The 22,598-nt window shown below is 36.1% G+C and overlaps 1 protein-coding gene across 1 annotated transcript; it reads left to right on the plus strand.

Annotated features, from left to right (window-relative positions):
* Positions 1 to 16,398: 16,398 nt before the first annotated feature.
* Positions 16,399 to 18,114, plus strand: LOC132904131 (piggyBac transposable element-derived protein 4-like). The gene has a single exon (XM_060954053.1). The coding sequence runs from the start codon at positions 16,399 to 16,401 to the stop codon at positions 18,112 to 18,114; it is 1,716 nt and encodes a 571-aa protein (XP_060810036.1).
* Positions 18,115 to 22,598: the final 4,484 nt, after the last annotated feature.

Raw genomic sequence — 22,598 nt, forward strand, 5'->3', positions numbered from 1 at the left:
TGCAGGCGCTGGAGGAAGTTGAGTATGCAAAATGTGAGGACCGGCAACTATGCTCAAATTCGTTTACCTGAGACCCCGAACAAACGGAAAACCCATGTTGCCAGCAGCTGTATTGGTCCCTTTCCCTTATCCCTACCCTTCTCCCCGCTCTACGCGCCGATGCGTCATAGCGCTCGTAATAGTCAGTATAAAACAATTTTTGGTGTGTAACGGTTTGTTTGTTTGTATTTTGTTTGTAAACTCTTTATTGCACATAAAAATAAATATAACAAAATCAGAACAGTTATTGAATATAAAAGAATATGTACAATGGCGGACTTATCCCAATCGGGATTTCTTCCAGTCAACCAAAATAAAAAGGAAAATCCATAGTTGACTATGGATTTTGAGGCAGCGCAGATTAAAAGCATTGAAGATGCGTTACAACAATCAATTAATTACAAACTAATTAATGATAAACATACATAAATAAGTACACTCAAATTTTAGATGCATCAGAATACAGTCTTTTGATTAGTGTTTTAAAAGAACTAAGGTTAAGGGCTGATCTCGTATCTTGGGGAAGATCATTCCAAAGCTGAGCAGAACGTACACTAAAAGATAAACCATAAGTTCGAGAGGAATAAGGAGGAATAAGTAATTTGGGATCGTTATGAGACCGCAAACGACTATCCGTCTCACGGAACGAGAAATTATCATGAAGATAGTGGGGGAAAGAAGGATTAAAAAGGACATTAAACAAGAGAGATAGTGTGTGAACATTACGTCTAAGGCGAATAGGGAGCCAATTCAATTGGCGACGAAAGTCAGAAACATGATCGAACTTGCGAAGACCGAAAACAAAGCGAATGCCCTGGTTTTGTAAACGCTCTAACTTATCAAGCAATTCCTCAGTAATGTTCAAACAAGCAACATCGGAATAATCTAGAAGAGGAAAGAGAAGCGACTGAACAAGCACAGTTTTAGTGACGACGGGTAAAAATTTTTGCATTCGGCGAAGTGAATGTAACGACACATACATCTTACGGCTGATTTCATTGATATAGGGAATCCACGAGAGAGTCTGGTCAATGATGATACCCAGATTAGTCACTTTGGGAGATAAAGGAATAATATTGTTGTTCAGTACTAAGCTAGGAACCATCACATTTTCCAATTTCGAAATATAATGCGGACTACCAATAACAATGGCCTGTGACTTGGCAGCATTAACTAAAAGACCAAAACGGCTTGACCAATCTGCAATCCTCTCCAAATCCGAATTAATGGTACTAAAAGCATCATTAATATCATCCAAACTAGCAGACGCATAGATCTGTAAGTCATCGGCATAAAGATGAAAATTAGAGGAAAGAGACGCAGTAATACCATCAACGAATATTGAGAACAGAACCGGAGAAAGAATGCCACCCTGCGGAACACCAGCTACTAGATCACACCAATCTGAGAAGCAATCATTCAATTTTATACGTTGTTGACGACCAGTAAGGTAAGATGAAAACCAACAGAGGGCATTTGAGGAAAAATTTAAAGTACGTAAAATTTCAACCAAAATATCGAAATCGACAGTATTAAAAGCACTTGTGAAATCAAGAAGAACAAGTACGGTAAGCTTTTTATTTTCAATATTAAAACGGATGTCATCCGTAATTTTTACAAGAGCTGTCGTAATACTATGGCCACATTTAAAACCTGATTGAAAAGAACTTAAAATATTATAGCGTGATAAGTGTGCACTTAATTGTTGATGGACATGATATTCCAAGATTTTTGACAGCACAGACAGAATTGAAATAGGACGCAAATGAGAAGGACATGAAGGCGAATTTCTTTTAGGACGAGGAATTATGTGAGCGAGTTTCCAATTAGTGGGAAAGATGCCCGACGATATGGAACAGTTTAAGATGTTTACAATATAAGGGGCAATCAATTCCGCTATCGGTTTAATCATATCGAGGGATATAGCGTCATCACCTACTGCCCTTGAATTAATGGACTTAATAAATTTTATTGCATCGTCAGTGGTAATCTCACTTATACAGAAAGAGGGGAAATCACAAGAAGGTTGAACAGCCAGACTAGCAAGCGTTGCCTGTTTCGTAAATGACGAACAATTCTTAGAAGAAGAACAAAAGTGCCTATTTAATTCATTTACGTCCATATCAAAACTCTCCTCAGGCCTCTGCTTACCAAAACCCAAACCCTTCAAAAACTTCCACAATTTACCAGGGGGACAGTTTTCCACATTAGTATGAATATATTTGCGCTTAGCATCCCTACATTTTTTATTGCAAACGTTACGAAGAAAAACATAAGTAGAATGGTTCTCAGCAGATGGGCACTGACGTAATTTTAGTTTAGCTTTATCTCTTCTGGCCATGCACTTCCTGATTTCGGGTGTGAGCCAAGGAGCAGGGTTATGTTTAATGCGAACAGGATGAAGAGGAGCATGTTTATCGAAAAGTGATAATAATATTTCGTTGAATTTAGAGACCTTTGAATCTACGTCTGGAGCCTTTAAAACAGTGCTCCAGTCCGCATTATTAAAATCAGTTAAAAATAACTGTTCATTAATTGCCGTGAAATCACGACGGAAAATAACTTTGTCTACGCTTAGGAGAACGCAACTTAAAAGACGCATAAAGAAGGTCATGAGCAGAAAAACACACTGCATTAAATTGGCCATGAACTGACACAAGATCCGGGGAAGAAGTGATAATAAGATCAAGAAAAGATGGCGGACCATTATGTGGAAAATGTGTAGCGCTAAGAGGAAGGCAGTGTAAATTTAAAGAATGAAGAAGAGAAAGAAGAGATCTTGATCTTGAATCATTTTTAATAAGACAAGTATTAAAATCCCCCATTATAATAATGTGTTCGAAACGACAACGATAATCCGACAAAAGAAGCTCAAAAGAGGAAAAGTAATTTATGTGAAGAGAAGGGCTATAATATACACCAAGAAGAATTTTAGTATGAGAAAGAGAAATTTCTAGAAAAAGGTGTTCAGGGTTTTCATATGCAGAAGGAGATTGAGATAAAATTTGGCATGGTATATCACCTCGTAAATAAATAGCGACTCCACCACATCTTACCATTTTAGTGACACCATTAGTGACGGTTTCGTAAATTCGATCATTTCTAAATAGTTTAAATCCCGGAAGGGGATACATAGTTGAAGGAAGAGAAGGTTTCAGAAAGCTTTCCGAAATGAGAATTGCGTGAACGGAAGAATTAGAAAATATCGACAATAAGTCGGAGTAATGTTCAGGTACGCTTTGTGCATTTATGTGTACAACATTAAAGTTCTTGGAGAAAGAAGAAAAAGTAGCGTTCAAATTATCGCCTAAAGATCGCTCAAAATCGTCAGCACTGAGGAGGCTGTCCGAGGAAGAGGAAAGAGAAAAATAATCATCTCCAGAACTGTTACCGAATACATCAGCCATAGAGTGTAACAATAAATAAATAAAATATCCTAAATAATAAAAATAAATTTAAGGTATATAAAACTAATTAAAATTCCTAAAATATAACAATAATGGTACAGTTATCTTGCCAGACATAATTATTAATTTTAAACAATAAGAGTAAGCCTACCATATATGTGGGCTCTTTATGCTATTTAACAATTAAAAAGACTCACGAACTTAAAAAAAAAAAAGAATGACAGTTGTCAATGACATTAATTGTCATTGAAGGATCATGTCATAAACTGATTAAACTGAATAAGCTACAAATTATCTACCCTGAAAATAAACAAAAACTATTAAAACAAAAAACAAGGTAGATATATATTTTTGAAATAAAAGGGAACAAATGGAAGTGCACGAAATCATCGGTCAAGCCCAGCGTTATTTTTTCGTTGATTTCGCTTAAAAACGAGCACTAATAGGACGAGATTTATTATTTGGCGGTACGGCACTGGAAGAGGGTTGTGTGCCTCGCACTGGCTCATTACTGTTAGCCGCAGCAAGCTCATCAGTGATAGCATGCAGCTCCGCCATTGTAGTAATTTTCTTTCTTGCATTCTTGGCGGTCACAACAACAATCTTCCCGTCACTCGTCCAACAGCCATTCACGCCCAAAGCCTTACGCGCCTCCACGAATACTGCATGTCGGGTTGCCGTGAGATATTCAGAAACCGTCAAGCCACTTCCCTTCAATAGTTTCTTTGCAGTCCAGATTGCCAGCCGAGTAGAAGAATTTGCACAGCGGATTAGAACTGGTCGAGGCTTACCAGTCTTGGGGATTTTGCCCATACGCCAACAAGCATCAAAGGAATTTGAATTTACATCAACTTTTAACTTTTCACGACAAATCCTCTGGAGGTCCGCACTAACATCTTCATCCTTGCTTTCTCCAAGACCATGCAATAACAAAATATTTGATCGTGATCGCATTTCAAAGCCATCAAGCACCGAAAGTATCTTAGATATTATCTCTTAGAATAGATAGTAGTTATAATTAGATTTAAGTTATGTGACGTCAATAAGTGACCTTGTATCCAATTTTGAAAATAAATCTATTCTATTCTATTCTATTCTATCAATTCCAACTGCTGGCTAAGTTTAGAAACGGCTTTCCATATGAGACTTTTAACTGAGTGGTACTCACTAGCTAGGACTGCATTGTGATCCTGGGAGCTCTGACTTCCGAGAGCCTCCTCAAATGAAGACATCTTAGATGCAAACATATTCTTCAGCTCGCTCATGTCCTTGCACAGGATGGAAAGAGTGTCCATGGTGGTGTAGAAAATTAGTGTCCAAGGTGAAAAGTTCTTTTGAAAATAGCCTGGCAAGTTAACTTTGTAAATAAATTATAGCATAAAGTTGAGAAATTGTATTAATTATTAAAAATTATATTATTTATGAATTAAATTACTGGAGCAAATTTTAAATATGTGTTAACTTTTTGACAGCTACCGCCCAAAAAAAAAAAAAGGTTCATTTTTTCGTGTTCACGTTCTTTTATATTTATTTAAATTATTGTTTACTAATATTTGAGTCGTTTGTTTAAACAAAAACGGCGACAATGGCACTACAAGTGACAAATGTGAAGAAACGAAAACTAAATGAAACGTGTTTGTTTTGTGATAAAACGGGTGATTTGGTAGAGAAACCAAAACCACAGTCATTTGCAACTATCCAAAAAGCAGCAGATCGAAGAAAAGATGACATTAATGAAAAAATACAAAATAATACAGACTTTAGTGAATACAGATGTACTTGGCATCGAAATTGTATGGCGAGTTACATTAGTGAAGAAAAAATAAGGCGCCGGGAATCGTGGTTGTATAAGCAAGAGAATGCTTCTACTCCCACCTCCTCTGCAGAAGCTAGTGTTTCTGAAACTGAACATGTTCGTCAATCATCTCGAGCAGTCAATAAATATAAATAAGATCAGCAATGTTTAATTTGCGGTAAGCAAACAAGAAATAAGAACAAAACGCTTTTATTGTGTTCTGAAATTTCGGCAGCAGAGCAAATTTTAAACACAGCTCGTAATAAACAAGACGATGTTTATACAAAAATTTGCACATGCGAAGAACCAGCTGATTTATTTGCTATGGAAGTAAAGTATCATAAGCATTGTTATCGTGATTATCTTCGACTACCTAGAAACTCTATAAATCCAGCAGGTAGACCTTCAAATAAAATACCGCATGACCTCCTTTTAGAAGCATTTGAAAAACTGATTGATGAAATTAAACATCAATTTCAAAGTCATTCTTTCGAAGTGTCTCAGTTGGCTAAACGACTAGCTGAACTCACAGAAATTGAAGATGCAGTCGTAGAAAATCGCGATATGAAATCACTGCTAATCGATAAGTATGGTCAAAATATTTTATTTTCATATCCAAGTGATAGATCAAGTGATGAAGTGATTGAACATATTCGCACAATAAATTCTACTTACTACACTGTTCAAGTAGCAAAACAACTTCGTAAAGAAATATTAAACACCGAAGTACTACCCAATGGGTATGTACATGATGAAATTTTAATTGAAGAGTTTTTAAAAGAAGGTCAATTACCGGCTACTTGGAAAAATTTTATACAAGCATTGCTCAGTGCTAAAAATCAGAAATTAAGTGAGAATTATAATAGACGAGGGTTGTCTGTATTTTATGATATACATATATTTCACGATTACTGACAAACAGACTCCAAAGCATATAGCTTTAGCTCAATCTATTCATCATTTGACACGATCGAAACATTTAATCATGATGTTAAATAAACTTGGGCATTGCATAAATTATAAAGCATTGAAAAACCTTGATATTGAAGTAACGACGTCAATTGTATGTGAAGATATTGACAAAAAATTGCTTATTCCTAAAAATATCGTTCGAGATTCATCGTTATTTCTCCATGGAGCTATAGATAACAATGATTTCAATGAAGAAACATTAAGCGGAAAAGATTCGACCCATGTGACAGCAATGGTGATTTATCAAGAAAAAAAGCCTACTGAAAATGAAGTAAATTTAATCAAAGTGAAATCTACAGCAAAGCAGAACGATTTTGATTTCAAACTTTTAAACTGTCAAGAAATTCTTCATTTTCAAGAAAGTATGCAGCCTTTACCGGATTATAAAGACAGTAGCTATTTATTAAAAAATAGTCAAAACGATGTTCAGTTTGATAATTTGCTTTGGGTTTTGTGTAGACTGCAATATAGTCAAATAGTAAATAATTTCTGCCGACCATGTACAAACTCAATACCAGGATGGACTCCATTTCAACAAATACTATCGTCTGAAACCTCACCAGTTTCTACTGTTGGATTTAGTCCGATCATACCTCAGCCACCGACTTCTAAAGACGTAGTTTATACTGCAATGAAAAATTATGTCAACGTAAGTCTTGCACTCGGTAAAAAATTTGCAGTACTTTCATGCGATATGGCGATATATCTTATTGCAAAAAATATTCAACAAACAAATGAAGAATTTGAGAATTTGATATTGAGAATTGGATCGTTTCATTTACAAAAAAATTTTTTGCGATGCTTGGGCCAATATCTAGAAGGTAGTGGACTCGATAACATTCTTATTGAAGCCGATATTTATGGTGTAAATACTTTGTCGTCAATCCTCAACGGTACTCAGTACAACAGAGGTATTAGAGCACACAAACTTTTGTGACCTAGACGAACGTATCTTGATCAAATTAAGGACGTCCTGGTAAAGGGTCAGGTCAAAAGTACCCGAAACCGCCGAGCTTGTATGAAGAGAGTTATGAATGTGGACGAAGCGAAAGAAGTATGCAGAGATCGTGGCAAGTGGAAAGAGGTAGTCTCTGCCTACCCCTCCGGGAAAGAGGCGTGATTGTATGTATGTATGTATGTATGTAAACTTTTGTATGAGGCTTTAAGAAGCATTCAAATTGTCGAATTTATAGAAAGCATGAATTAATCTCAAGATTATTTACAACAATTAAATACTTGTCTTCAAGAAATGAGAGAGAATAGAGTTGATAAAGATCATGCAGGTCTATTCGAAAAATATAATCTATACAAAAGAATAACTTCAGATTTTTTGATGAATTTTTTCAATTTTTTACGCACCGTGAGCAGTGAAAACGAAATTTTTAAATATTTCAATAATTATTGTGAAATGGTAGAAATTTTGTTAAGTTCAGTTATGGCTGATAGGAATGCTAATTATGAATTGCATTTGTTAACTACTAGACACATGTTACCTTATTTTTTTCTCTATGAATCACACGAATTACATTCGCGGAGTCACTCTTTATTTACAAGATATGATAAAACTACCTCCAGAAGTTGTACACGATATGAAGAGAGGAATGCTATCCGTCAAACGAACGGAAGGTAAATTTAATGCAGTAAGTCCCGACTTAGCATTAGAACAGTCCCAGAATCGATCTTCAGCGGTGACTGGAGGTTTGATCGGTATAACAAAAAATGAAAATGCGATGCAGAGATGGATACTCCTGTATCCATTTAAGAACAGCATACACGAGACTCTTTCTTCATATCTCGGAATCCAAGCAGACTCTACAAGTGACATTAATTATCATAATGAACGGACGCAATCTAGAATCAATAAAGACGAAAAAGATATACAAAATATCGTCAAGTATCTCAATGTTTGCAATGCCTTTAGTGACAACGAAAATTGTGCGCTTCGAAATATTTACACCGGTCAACTCGCTGATGAATCTACTTCCCAATGTTTGCTAAATATTGTAAAAAATGGAGAGACTGCGTTAAGTACGTATGAAAATGAGCGGTTTGTACTGAAAAGTAAAAAATTATCCGATCCTATTAAAAAATGTAAATTTGACAACTTTGTAACTATATCTAAAAAAGAAAGTAAAACTACTCCTAATAAAAAGTTACAAGATGCTACAGATGTGAGTCTTTTCCAAAAAACATTCTTGTTAGCTAATCAACGTGGATATGACACAAAAATTTTAGCATCTCATGAAATTTTAGATTATTGCAAGTATCTTTTTGACTCAGAAGGATTTTATAGGAAGAATCCAAAATCGGAACTCGCTCTGGAAATTGAAAATAATTTTAAGTGCGGTGCAAACACACGGAGTGAGGTTTTTAAATTAGAAAATTCTAAAATTTTTATTGTTGACGGTATGGCACTTGTTCACCGAATCCAATTGAAAAATTTCAACACCTTTGGTGATTTTGTTGAGGCATTCTTCAAAAGAATCCACGATCTATTCTTGCAAACAAGTGTAAAACGAGTAGACGTAGTATTTGACAGATATGATGATATTTCGATAAAATATTTGGAGTCAACTGTACGAAGTAAAAATAAAAAAATCAAAAATTTCATAATTTCAAATGATCATACTAAAATTCCGAGTAATTGTAACGATTTCTTTTCAAGCACTGAAAATAAATTACAGCTTGTTAAATTTCCCTGCACTGCTGCTCCTAGATATCTATATATATAAAACTCTTCCGTTACTGAGTGACTGACTGACAGACAACGCACAGTCGAAACTACTGGTCGTAGACAGCTGAAATTTGGAATGTAGGTTCCTTGGGATATGTAGGGGAGCACTAAGAAAGGATTTTTGGAAATTCAACCCCCAAGGGGGGGAAAAGGGGTAAAAACGTTTCTATGAAAAATCTTATTCCTTGGGTTTATAAACTTGAAACTTGGCATGAACACGTACATAGGCAAGTAAATATGTTTGACATTATAAGTTTTTTCAAACTACCCTCCAATCGTGATTTAGGGGGTGCGATTGGGTGACTGATTTATTAACGCACAGCCGAAACCGCTCGGTATAGGAGTCTGAGATTTTGAACAGAGGTTTCTTTAGTAACATAAGTGAGCACTAAGAAGGGATTTTTGAAATGTCAACCCCCAAGGGGGGGGGGGGGGGAAACGGGATAAACTGAGCCGGGGCTGCGGGAAAGTTCTAACGAGATGCCGTGGCCCCGGAACGCAAAGGGCAACTGAAGGAACGAGGTGGGTTTTAGTCAGTAAAAGTCTGACACTCCCTTCCGTTCCACCCAGAGCGGGAGAGGTCACTTGATGATTTCCCATCCTTAAAAAAAAAGACTTTGTATGACAACTTTCAGTCGTCTCTTTAACATACATAATAACATACATAATTATGTACATACATGCATAACATTAATAACATCACGCCTTTTAATCCCTATTTTGTGTTAACACTACCCATACAAACAGCTACGAAATTTGTCCGCATCCATTTTCACCTAAATTCTTAACGTTAATGAGATTTACTTTTTATTATCAGGTCAACCTAATAGCCTCACATGTACGTATAACTTCGTAAGAATTTTCTTTCAACTCCTAACCGTTGAGGAGTTGTACCTTCCATCATCAGCTCATTCACATGGGATGATGACTATCAGACGCAAATACTTAAACAGATCTATGAAATTGTCAAAAACGTAATTGCCTGTAAATTTGAGGTTTGCCCTTGATTTCCCTGGAATACCATCATCAGATCCTGACTAGGTAACAACGGGACCAACTTGAAAGTATACTCTACCGAACAAAAAAAGAATCACGTAAATCGGTCCATAAATCTCGGCGTAATCGGTATGCATAAATAAAACGGCAATGAAAAAGTTTAAAAAAAAATTGCCGCCCAGATCGTGAATACAGTTGTATTTGCGCTCGAGGAGTCCAAAAGAGGAGGTCCAGCGCCTTTATATAGGGTCCTCAGGCGGTGAAGAGGGAGACAGGTAAGTCTTCAGAGGCACGACTTCCCAAGTTCAAAATAAAGCAATAGCTGCTCAAGTTCAGTATTAAACAATAACTACTCAGTTATTTTAAGTAACTAATAAGTTCAGTCCAAAAAGTAAAAAACTATTCAAGTTTCCAACAAAGCAACAACTATCAAAGTTTAAAACAAAACGAGGTTTTTCAAAAACTAACAGCTAATATTACGAGGTAGTCTTAGCCAATCCTAAAATTAACGGAATATTGCGGTTCACTCACCGCTAATATATGTTTTTTCGTAATTTTATCTTTTTAATTTTAAAATGAAATATTATATTATTATTTATAAAGTGGCAACGACGTCAAGGACGACTGAATTTGAAAAAGTGACAATAATAAAACTCAAAAATTTTAAAGCAATAATAAGAACTGCCCAAACAAATGCAGAGATTTTAAACAAGAGGTTGTGCACGTGGTACCCGTGCAGTACAATCCACAAGATGGATTGAACTCAACTGAACAAAGTGTACGAATTTAGCATATACATACTTTGCAAACGATAAATGGAAAAGGCTGAATTGCAAATACGTTCACGCTTTCACGTTCCAATTAAAGGTTCCTTTGGGAAGTATATGTTAATTTCTGCAGAATCTTAACTCTCAGAAAGCGTTGACAACATATTAAAAAAAAAAAAAAAAACAAAAATAGTTTTTGCCACCCAGATAGTGAAAACAACTGTATTTGCGCTCGAAGAGACCGGTAAATCCGCAGCGGCACGACTTCCCAAATTCAAAATGAAGCAATAACTGCCCAAGTTTAGAATAAAACGATAACTACTCAAGTTCAGTCCAAGAAGAAAAAAACTATTCAAGTTTCCAAGAAAGCAACAACTATCAAAGTTTAAAACAAAACGAGGTTTTTCAATAACCAACAGCTTATATTACAAGGTAGCCTTACTCAATCCTATAATTAACGGATTATTGCGGTTCATCGTCGGCTTATTTACATGTTTTTACATAATTTGAACACTAAATTCTACCCTTTAAATTTTAAAATAAAATTTCATTATTTTAATAATACGGCGGCAACCCTAAGAGCTGAGGTAAAAGGGAGAAAAACACTGGCGGCCAAAAGAACTTAGCTGTGGCGGCAAACTCATTCTGAATGACGTCAAGGACGACTGAATTTGAAAAAGTGACAATAATAAAAGTGTCAAGAACAGAAAAGCAATAATAAGAACTGCCCAAACAAATGCAGAGATTTTAAACAAGAGGTAGTGCACGTGGCACCCGTGCAGTACAATCTGCAAAATGGATCCAACTCAACTGAACAAAGTGTACGAATTTAGCACATATTTTGCAAACGATAAATGGAAAAGGATGAATGGCAAATACGTACACGCATTCTAAGTAGTTCTAAATAAAGGTTATTTTCGAAAGTTTATGTTAATATCAGCGGAATCTTAACTCGACAGAAGGCAATGAAAAAGTTTAAAAAAAAATTGCCGCCCAGATCGTGAAAGCAACTGTATTTGCGCTCGAGGAGTCCAAAAGAGGAGGTCCAGCGCCTTTATATAGGGTCCTCAGGCGGTGAAGAGGGAGACAGGTAAGTCTTCAGAGGCACGACTTCCCAAGTTCAAAATAAAGCAATAGCTGCTCAAGTTCAGTATTAAACAATAACTACTCAGTTATTTTAAGTAACTAATAAGTTCAGTCCAAAAAGTAAAAAACTATTCAAGTTTCCAACAAAGCAACAACTATCAAAGTTTAAAACAAAACGAGGTTTTTCAAAAACTAACAGCTAATATTACGAGGTAGTCTTAGCCAATCCTAAAATTAACGGAATATTGCGGTTCACTCACCGCTAATATATGTTTTTTCATAATTTTATCTTTTTAATTTTAAAATGAAATATTATATTATTATTTATAAAGTGGCAACGACGTCAAGGACGACTGAATTTGAAAAAGTGACAATAATAAAACTCAAAAATTTTAAAGCAATAATAAGAACTGCCCAAACAAATGCAGAGATTTTAAACAAGAGGTTGTGCACGTGGTACCCGTGCAGTACAATCCACAAGATGGATTGAACTCAACTGAACAAAGTGTACGAATTTAGCATATACATACTTTGCAAACGATAAATGGAAAAGGCTGAATTGCAAATACGTTCACGCTTTCACGTTCCAATTAAAGGTACCTTTGGGAAGTATATGTTAATTTCTGCAGAATCTTAACTCTCAGAAAGCGTAGACAACATATAAAAAAAAAAACAAAAATAGTTTTTGCCACCCAGATAGTGAAAACAACTGTATTTGCGCTCGAAGAGACCGGTAAATCCGCAGCGGCACGACTTCCCAAATTCAAAATGAAGCAATAACTGCCCAAGTTCAGAATAAAACGATAACTACTCAAGTTCAGTCCAAGAAGAAAAAAACTATTCAAGTTTCCAAGAAAGCAACAACTATCAAAGTTTAAAACAAAACGAGGTTTTTCAATAACCAACAGCTTATATTACAAGGTAGCCTTACTCAATCCTATAATTAACGGATTATTGCGGTTCATCGTCGGCTTATTTACATGTTTTTACATAATTTAAACACTAATCTACCCTTTAAATTTTAAAATAAAATTTCATTATTTTAATAATACGGCGGCAACCCTAAGAGCTGAGGTAAAAGGGAGAAAAACACTGGCGGCCAAAAGAACTTAGCTGTGGCGGCAAACTCATTCTGAATGACGTCAAGGACGACTGAATTTGAAAAAGTGACAATAATAAAAGTGTCAAGAACAGAAAAGCAATAATAAGAACTGCCCAAACAAATGCAGAGATTTTAAACAAGAGGTAGTGCACGTGGCACCCGTGCAGTACAATCTGCAAGATGGATCCAACTCAACTGAACAAAGTGTACGAATTTAGCACATATTTTGCAAACGATAAATGGAAAGAAAACTTTTTTGTAAAGGTGCCGTGTGGTTCCCGGCACTATTACAAAAAAGAATAGGACCACTCCATCTCTTTCCCATGGATGTCGTAAAAGGCGACTAAGGGATAGGCTTATAAACTTAGGATTCCTCTTTTGGGCGATGGGCTGGCAACCTGTCACTATTTGAATCTCGGTTCTATCGTTGGGCCAAATAGCTGAACGTGGCCATTCAGTCTTTTCAAGACTGTTGGCTCTGTCTACCCCGCAAGGGATATAGACGTGATCATATGTATGTATGTATGTATGATAAATGGAAAAGGATGAATGGCAGATACGTACACGCATTCTAAGTAGTTCTAAATAAAGGTTATTTTCGAAAGTATATGTTAATATCAGCGGAATCTTAACTCGACAGAAGGCAATGAAAAAGTTTTAAAAAAAATTGCCGCCCAGATCGTGAAAGCAACTGTATTTGCGCTCGAGGAGTCCAAAAGAGGAGGTCCAGCGCCTTTATATAGGGTCCTCAGGCGGTGAAGAGGGAGACAGGTAAGTCTTCAGAGGCACGACTTCCCAAGTTCAAAATAAAGCAATAGCTGCTCAAGTTCAGTATTAAACAATAACTACTCAGTTATTTTAAGTAACTAATAAGTTCAGTCCAAAAAGTAAAAAACTATTCAAGTTTCCAACAAAGCAACAACTATCAAAGTTTAAAACAAAACGAGGTTTTTCAAAAACTAACAGCTAATATTACGAGGTAGTCTTAGCCAATCCTAAAATTAACGGAATATTGCGGTTCACTCACCGCTAATATATGTTTTTTCATAATTTTATCTTTTTAATTTTAAAATGAAATATTATATTATTATTTATAAAGTGGCAACGACGTCAAGGACGACTGAATTTGAAAAAGTGACAATAATAAAACTCAAAAATTTTAAAGCAATAATAAGAACTGCCCAAACAAATGCAGAGATTTTAAACAAGAGGTTGTGCACGTGGTACCCGTGCAGTACAATCCACAAGATGGATTGAACTCAACTGAACAAAGTGTACGAATTTAGCATATACATACTTTGCAAACGATAAATGGAAAAGGCTGAATTGCAAATACGTTCACGCTTTCACGTTCCAATTAAAGGTTCCTTTGGGAAGTATATGTTAATTTCTGCAGAATCTTAACTCTCAGAAAGCGTTGACAACATATCAAAAAAAAAAAAAAAAAAAAAAAAATAGTTTTTGCCACCCAGATAGTGAAAACAACTGTATTTGCGCTCGAAGAGACCGGTAAATCCGCAGCGGCACGACTTCCCAAATTCAAAATGAAGCAATAACTGCCCAAGTTCAGAATAAAACGATAACTACTCAAGTTCAGTCCAAGAAGAAAAAAACTATTCAAGTTTCCAAGAAAGCAACAACTATCAAAGTTTAAAACAAAACGAGGTTTTTCAATAACCAACAGCTTATATTACAAGGTAGCCTTGCTCAATCCTATAATTAACGGATTATTGCGGTTCATCGTCGGCTTATTTACATGTTTTTACATAATTTGAACACTAAATTCTACCCTTTAAATTTTAAAATAAAATTTCATTATTTTAATAATACGGCGGCAACCCTAAGAGCTGAGGTAAAAGGGAGAAAAACACTGGCGGCCAAAAGAACTTAGCTGTGGCGGCAAACTCATTCTGAATGACGTCAAGGACGACTGAATTTGAAAAAGTGACAATAATAAAAGTGTCAAGAACAGAAAAGCAATAATAAGAACTGCCCAAACAAATGCAGAGATTTTAAACAAGAGGTAGTGCACGTGGCACCCGTGCAGTACAATCTGCAAAATGGATCCAACTCAACTGAACAAAGTGTACGAATTTAGCACATATTTTGCAAACGATAAATGGAAAAGGATGAATGGCAAATACGTACACGCATTCTAAGTAGTTCTAAATAAAGGTTATTTTCGAAAGTATATGTTAATATCAGCGGAATCTTAACTCGACAGAAGGCAATGAAAAAGTTTAAAAAAAAATTGCCGCCCAGATCGTGAAAGCAACTGTATTTGCGCTCGAGGAGTCCAAAAGAGGAGGTCCAGCGCCTTTATATAGGGTCCTCAGGCGGTGAAGAGGGAGACAGGTAAGTCTTCAGAGGCACGACTTCCCAAGTTCAAAATAAAGCAATAGCTGCTCAAGTTCAGTATTAAACAATAACTACTCAGTTATTTTAAGTAACTAATAAGTTCAGTCCAAAAAGTAAAAAACTATTCAAGTTTCCAACAAAGCAACAACTATCAAAGTTTAAAACAAAACGAGGTTTTTCAAAAACTAACAGCTAATATTACGAGGTAGTCTTAGCCAATCCTAAAATTAACGGAATATTGCGGTTCACTCACCGCTAATATATGTTTTTTCATAATTTTATCTTTTTAATTTTAAAATGAAATATTATATTATTATTTATAAAGTGGCAACGACGTCAAGGACGACTGAATTTGAAAAAGTGACAATAATAAAACTCAAAAATTTTAAAGCAATAATAAGAACTGCCCAAACAAATGCAGAGATTTTAAACAAGAGGTTGTGCACGTGGTACCCGTGCAGTACAATCCACGAGATGGATTGAACTCAACTGAACAAAGTGTACGAATTTAGCATATACATACTTTGCAAACGATAAATGGAAAAGGCTGAATTGCAAATACGTTCACGCTTTCACGTTCCAATTAAAGGTACCTTTGGGAAGTATATGTTAATTTCTGCAGAATCTTAACTCTCAGAAAGCGTTGACAACATATAAAAAAAAAAACAAAAATAGTTTTTGCCACCCAGATAGTGAAAACAACTGTATTTGCGCTCGAAGAGACCGGTAAATCCGCAGCGGCACGACTTCCCAAATTCAAAATGAAGCAATAACTGCCCAAGTTCAGAATAAAACGATAACTACTCAAGTTCAGTCCAAGAAGAAAAAAACTATTCAAGTTTCCAAGAAAGCAACAACTATCAAAGTTTAACACTCTCCCTGCCATGGGATCCGCCGGCGACCCCCACTAATTCTTGTTCCGCAAGCCAAAGCACTTTTGTAACTTTTTAGTTAGGAGGCCATGGGGTCCGCCGGTAGCCCCCAATTATTTTCTTTCCGCACGCCACGCACAATTTGTATAGTTATTCATTAGCACGCCACCCTTTTATTATGACAGTTAGCCGCCGGCCGCCCCCACGGCCTGTCGTGTGCGTTTTTCCCGCGTTTTTACATCGATCGCGAAACTCGATCTTCTTTTGATAATGTCCGACGACTCAGATTTCGATCCCGACTTTATACCCGAGTCGGACGATAGTGAATTAACTTCGGACGACGATGAATCGACGAGTAACAGTAATGCTAACTCCGATGGTGATACTATGACGCCGCCGAACCGCGGCGCTGGCGCCGGCTCATCTCAACGTCCAGTTCAACGTGCGCAGACGTCGAGTAACGCAAGTTGCTGGTACCCGCCAACTGGAACCCGTCAGCAAGTATTTCCTTTTACTGGTACTCCTGGTGTGAAAAACATCCCCCAATTGTGTGAGACTGAATTGGATTATTTTCTTTTGTTTGTTGACGAAGAGATTATCAACTTGATGGTGACAATGACTAATTGTTATGCAGTAAAGACCAAAATAACTACAACTTTGCGACGTTCGAGTAGACTGAATGACTGGAAAGATTGTGATCAACAAGAAATGAAAAAATTTATTGGCTTATTGATGTGGATGGGCCTGAAAAAGCTGCCTAAAATTGCAGATTACTGGAGTCGTAACCCGCTATATGAAAATAAAGTGGCTGGATCTACTATGAGCCGAAATCGTTTCGAATTGTTACTGCGTTGTTGGCATTTCGAAGATACCTTTTTTGCCGAGACATCACGCACAGATAAGTTGATCAAAATAAGGCGTTTAGTTCAGTTGATCACAACCAAATACCAAAATTTTAAGACTCCTGATGAATACCTGACAGTCGATGAGACCATGGTTGCGTTCCGTGGGCGTATAAAGTTCATGCAATATATACCAGGTAAAAGGCACAAATACGGTATCAAGCTTTTTAAAATATGTGGAGACGACGGTTATACGTTTGATTTAATTGTATACGAAGGCAAAAAGGGTCCTGAGCGCCAACAGAATTTATCCAAAAACGTGGTGATGGAATTGAGCACTAAGTTCTTAGATGCTGGCCGAAGCATCATTACTGATAACTATTATACGAGCGTAGATTTGGCCGAGTCTCTATTACAACATTCCACGCATTTGATAGGCACCGTCAGAAAAAACCGGAAAGGGTTACCCAAGAATGTAGTAGGCGAGAAATTGAAGAAGGGAGAATTGGTTGCGATGGAAAACGAAAAGGGGATTTTGGTATTTAAGTGGAAGGATAAGAGAGAAGTCTTGGCCTTGTCTACTAAACACAAAGTGGGATTTGTCACTGTTACAAGCAAGCGCAACAAAAATAAATGTTCTCTGAAACCTATAGCAATTGCGGACTACAATAAGCACAAATGCTCAATTGACCTTTCTGATCAGATGGGAAGCTACTGCAACCCATCACGACGTAGCATTCGTTGGTTCCAAAAACTCGCAGTAGAATTGATACTGAACACATCTGTCATAAATGCTTTTCTTGTTTACACGGCACATAAAAGAGTGAAATCCAAACGCTACACTATAACAAAATTCAGAGAACAACTAAGCATACAGTTATTGGGTTTATATCAGGAAAGCACCAACGTTGCAGAGAATCGCGAAGCAGTAGAGCATAAGTTTGGGAAAAATCCTATAGCTGACCATCGTAATCGGATCATACGGCGTAAATGTATTCATTGTTACCAACTACTGCGCTTGCAAGGTAAAACAAGTGTTGAAGCCAAAAAGCTAACCAAAAAGACAAACACTGTCTGCCTTTTATGCCCCACTAAACCCAGTGTTTGCGCAGAGTGTTTCGCGACAATACACACGAAAAAGTAATTTTTTGAACATTATTATGTGTTTTTCAAACTTTTTATAATAACTAACACAAATAAATACATAAATACTCTACTTATGCTGTTTTTATTTATAATTTTCTCAGTCTCATAAAAAACATATTATTGATCCTACTGACTTGCTTTTTTTTTTTATTTGTAGTTAAGTTCACGCTGACGCCATAACACATATTGAATTTTCCGTATTAGCCAGCCAGCAGGTACAAAATCTGTTTGAATTTGGGAGGTCAAGGCGGATCCCACGGCGTACTGAAACAATTTTTGTTGGTCCCGCCGGCAGACCCCATGGCTTCCTGGAACCATTTTATCTTGTAATTCTCGGCCTATTTATTGCAAAAACTTGGGGTACGCCGGCGACCCCGTGGCCTCCTGAACTAAAATATCATTATACTTTGCCGGCAGGGAGAGTGTTAAAACAAAACGAGGTTTTTCAATTACCAACAGCTTATATTACAAGGAAGCCTTACTCAATCCTATAATTAACGGATTATTGCGGTTCATCGTCGGCTTATTTACATGTTTTTACATAATTTGAACACTAAATTCTACCCTTTAAATTTTAAAATAAAATTTCATTATTTTAATAATACGGCGGCAACCCTAAGAGCTGAGGTAAAAGGGAGAAAAACACTGGCGGCCAAAAGAACTTAGCTGTGGCGGCAAACTCATTCTGAATGACGTCAAGGACGACTGAATTTGAAAAAGTGACAATAATAAAAGTGTCAAGAACAGAAAAGCAATAATAAGAACTGCCCAAACAAATGCAGAGATTTTAAACAAGAGGTAGTGCACGTGGCACCCGTGCAGTACAATCTGCAAGATGGATCCAACTCAACTGAACAAAGTGTACGAATTTAGCACATATTTTGCAAACGATAAATGGAAAAGGATGAATGGCAGATACGTACACGCATTCTAAGTAGTTCTAAATAAAGGTTATTTTCGAAAGTATATGTTAATATCAGCGGAATCTTAACTCGACAGAAGGCAATGAAAAAGTTTAAAAAAAAATTGCCGCCCAGATCGTGAAAGCAACTGTATTTGCGCTCGAGGAGTCCAAAAGAGGAGGTCCAGCGCCTTTATATAGGGTCCTCAGGCGGTGAAGAGGGAGACAGGTAAGTCTTCAGAGGCACGACTTCCCAAGTTCAAAATAAAGCAATAGCTGCTCAAGTTCAGTATTAAACAATAACTACTCAGTTATTTTAAGTAACTAATAAGTTCAGTCCAAAAAGTAAAAAACTATTCAAGTTTCCAACAAAGCAACAACTATCAAAGTTTAAAAAAAAAACGAGGTTTTTCAAAAACTAACAGCTAATATTACGAGGTAGTCTTAGCCAATCCTAAAATTAACGGAATATTGCGGTTCACTCACCGCTAATATATGTTTTTTCATAATTTTATCTTTTTAATTTTAAAATGAAATATTATATTATTATTTATAAAGTGGCAACGACGTCAAGGACGACTGAATTTGAAAAAGTGACAATAATAAAACTCAAAAATTTTAAAGCAATAATAAGAACTGCCGAAACAAATGCAGAGATTTTAAACAAGAGGTTGTGCACGTGGTACCCGTGCAGTACAATCCACAAGATGGATTGAACTCAACTGAACAAAGTGTACGAATTTAGCATATACATACTTTGCAAACGATAAATGGAAAAGGCTGAATTGCAAATACGTTCACGCTTTCACGTTCCAATTAAAGGTTCCTTTGGGAAGTATATGTTAATTTCTGCAGAATCTTAACTCTCAGAAAGCGTTGACAACATATAAAAAAAAAAACAAAAATAGTTTTTGCCACCCAGATAGTGAAAACAACTGTATTTGCGCTCGAAGAGACCGGTAAATCCGCAGCGGCACGACTTCCCAAATTCAAAATGAAGCAATAACTGCCCAAGTTCAGAATAAAACGATAACTACTCAAGTTCAGTCCAAGAAGAAAAAAACTATTCAAGTTTCCAAGAAAGCAACAACTATCAAAGTTTAAAACAAAACGAGGTTTTTCAATAACCAACAGCTTATATTACAAGGTAGCCTTACTCAATCCTATAATTAACGGATTATTGCGGTTCATCGTCGGCTTATTTACATGTTTTTACATAATTTGAATACTAAATTCTACCCTTTAAATTTTAAAATAAAATTTCATTATTTTAATAATACGGCGGCAACCCTAAGAGCTGAGGTAAAAGGGAGAAAAACACTGGCGGCCAAAAGAACTTAGCTGTGGCGGCAAACTCATTCTGAATGACGTCAAGGACGACTGAATTTGAAAAAGTGACAATAATAAAAGTGTCAAGAACAGAAAAGCAATAATAAGAACTGCCCAAACAAATGCAGAGATTTTAAACAAGAGGTAGTGCACGTGGCACCCGTGCAGTACAATCTGCAAGATGGATCCAACTCAACTGAACAAAGTGTACGAATTTAGCACATATTTTGCAAACGATAAATGGAAAAGGATGAATGGCAGATACGTACACGCATTCTAAGTAGTTCTAAATAAAGGTTATTTTCGAAAGTATATGTTAATATCAGCGGAATCTTAACTCGACAGAAGGCAATGAAAAAGTTTAAAAAAAAATTGCCGCCCAGATCGTGAAAGCAACTGTATTTGCGCTCGAGGAGTCCAAAAGAGGAGGTCCAGCGCCTTTATATAGGGTCCCTCAGGCGGTGAAGAGGGAGACAGGTAAGTCTTCAGAGGCACGACTTCCCAAGTTCAAAATAAAGCAATAGCTGCTCAAGTTCAGTATTAAACAATAACTACTCAGTTATTTTAAGTAACTAATAAGTTCAGTCCAAAAAGTAAAAAACTATTCAAGTTTCCAACAAAGCAACAACTATCAAAGTTTAAAACAAAACGAGGTTTTTCAAAAACTAACAGCTAATATTACGAGGTAGTCTTAGCCAATCCTAAAATTAACGGAATATTGCGGTTCACTCACCGCTAATATATGTTTTTTCATAATTTTATCTTTTTAATTTTAAAATGAAATATTATATTATTATATTATTATTTATAAAGTGGCAACGACGTCAAGGACGACTGAATTTGAAAAAGTGACAATAATAAAACTCAAAAATTTTAAAGCAATAATAAGAACTGCCCAAACAAATGCAGAGATTTTAAACAAGAGGTTGTGCACGTGGTACCCGTGCAGTACAATCCACAAGATGGATTGAACTCAACTGAACAAAGTGTACGAATTTAGCATATACATACTTTGCAAACGATAAATGGAAAAGGCTGAATTGCAAATACGTTCACGCTTTCACGTTCCAATTAAAGGTTCCTTTGGGAAGTATATGTTAATTTCTGCAGAATCTTAACTCTCAGAAAGCGTTGACAACATATTAAAAAAAAAAAAAACAAAAATAGTTTTTGCCACCCAGATAGTGAAAACAACTGTATTTGCGCTCGAAGAGACCGGTAAATCCGCAGCGGCACGACTTCCCAAATTCAAAATGAAGCAATAACTGCCCAAGTTCAGAATAAAACGATAACTACTCAAGTTCAGTCCAAGAAGAAAAAAACTATTCAAGTTTCCAAGAAAGCAACAACTAACAAAGTTTAAAACAAAACGAGGTTTTTAAAAAACTAACAGCTAATATTACGAGGTAGTCTTAGCCAATCCTAAAATTAACGGAATATTGCGGTTCACTCACCGCTAATATATGTTTTTTCATAATTTTATCTTTTTAATTTTAAAATGAAATATTATATTATTATTTATAAAGTGGCAACGACGTCAAGGACGACTGAATTTGAAAAAGTGACAATAATAAAACTCAAAAATTTTAAAGCAATAATAAGAACTGCCCAAACTAATGCAGAGATTTTAAACAAGAGGTTGTGCACGTGGTACCCGTGCAGTACAATCCACAAGATGGATTGAACTCAACTGAACAAAGTGTACGAATTTAGCATATACATACTTTGCAAACGATAAATGTAAAAGGCTGAATTGCAAATACGTTCACGCTTTAACGTTCCAATTAAAGGTTCCTTTGGGAAGTATATGTTAATTTCTGCAGAATCTTAACTCTCAGAAAGCGTTGACAACATATTAAAAAAAAAAAAAAACAAAAATAGTTTTTGCCACCCAGATAGTGAAAACAACTGTATTTGCGCTCGAAGAGACCGGTAAATCCGCAGCGGCACGACTTCCCAAATTCAAAATGAAGCAATAACTGCGCAAGTTCAGAATAAAACGATAACTACTCAAGTTCAGTCCAAGAAGAAAAAAACTATTCAAGTTTCCAAGAAAGCAACAACTATCAAAGTTTAAAACAAAACGAGGTTTTTCAATAACCAACAGCTTATATTACAAGGTAGCCTTACTCAATCCTATAATTAACGGATTATTGCGGTTCATCGTCGGCTTATTTACATGTTTTTACATAATTTGAACACTAAATTCTACCCTTTAAATTTTAAAATAAAATTTCATTATTTTAATAATA

The sequence above is a fragment of the Amyelois transitella genome, chromosome W, assembly GCF_032362555.1.
Source record: "Amyelois transitella isolate CPQ chromosome W, ilAmyTran1.1, whole genome shotgun sequence".
Taxonomy (NCBI): Eukaryota; Metazoa; Arthropoda; class Insecta; order Lepidoptera; family Pyralidae; genus Amyelois; species Amyelois transitella.

Coding starts and splice junctions, on each gene's coding strand:
- LOC132904131 (XM_060954053.1), top strand. CDS start 16,399: ATGTCCGACGACTCAGATTTCGATCCCGACTTTATACCCGAGTCGGAC.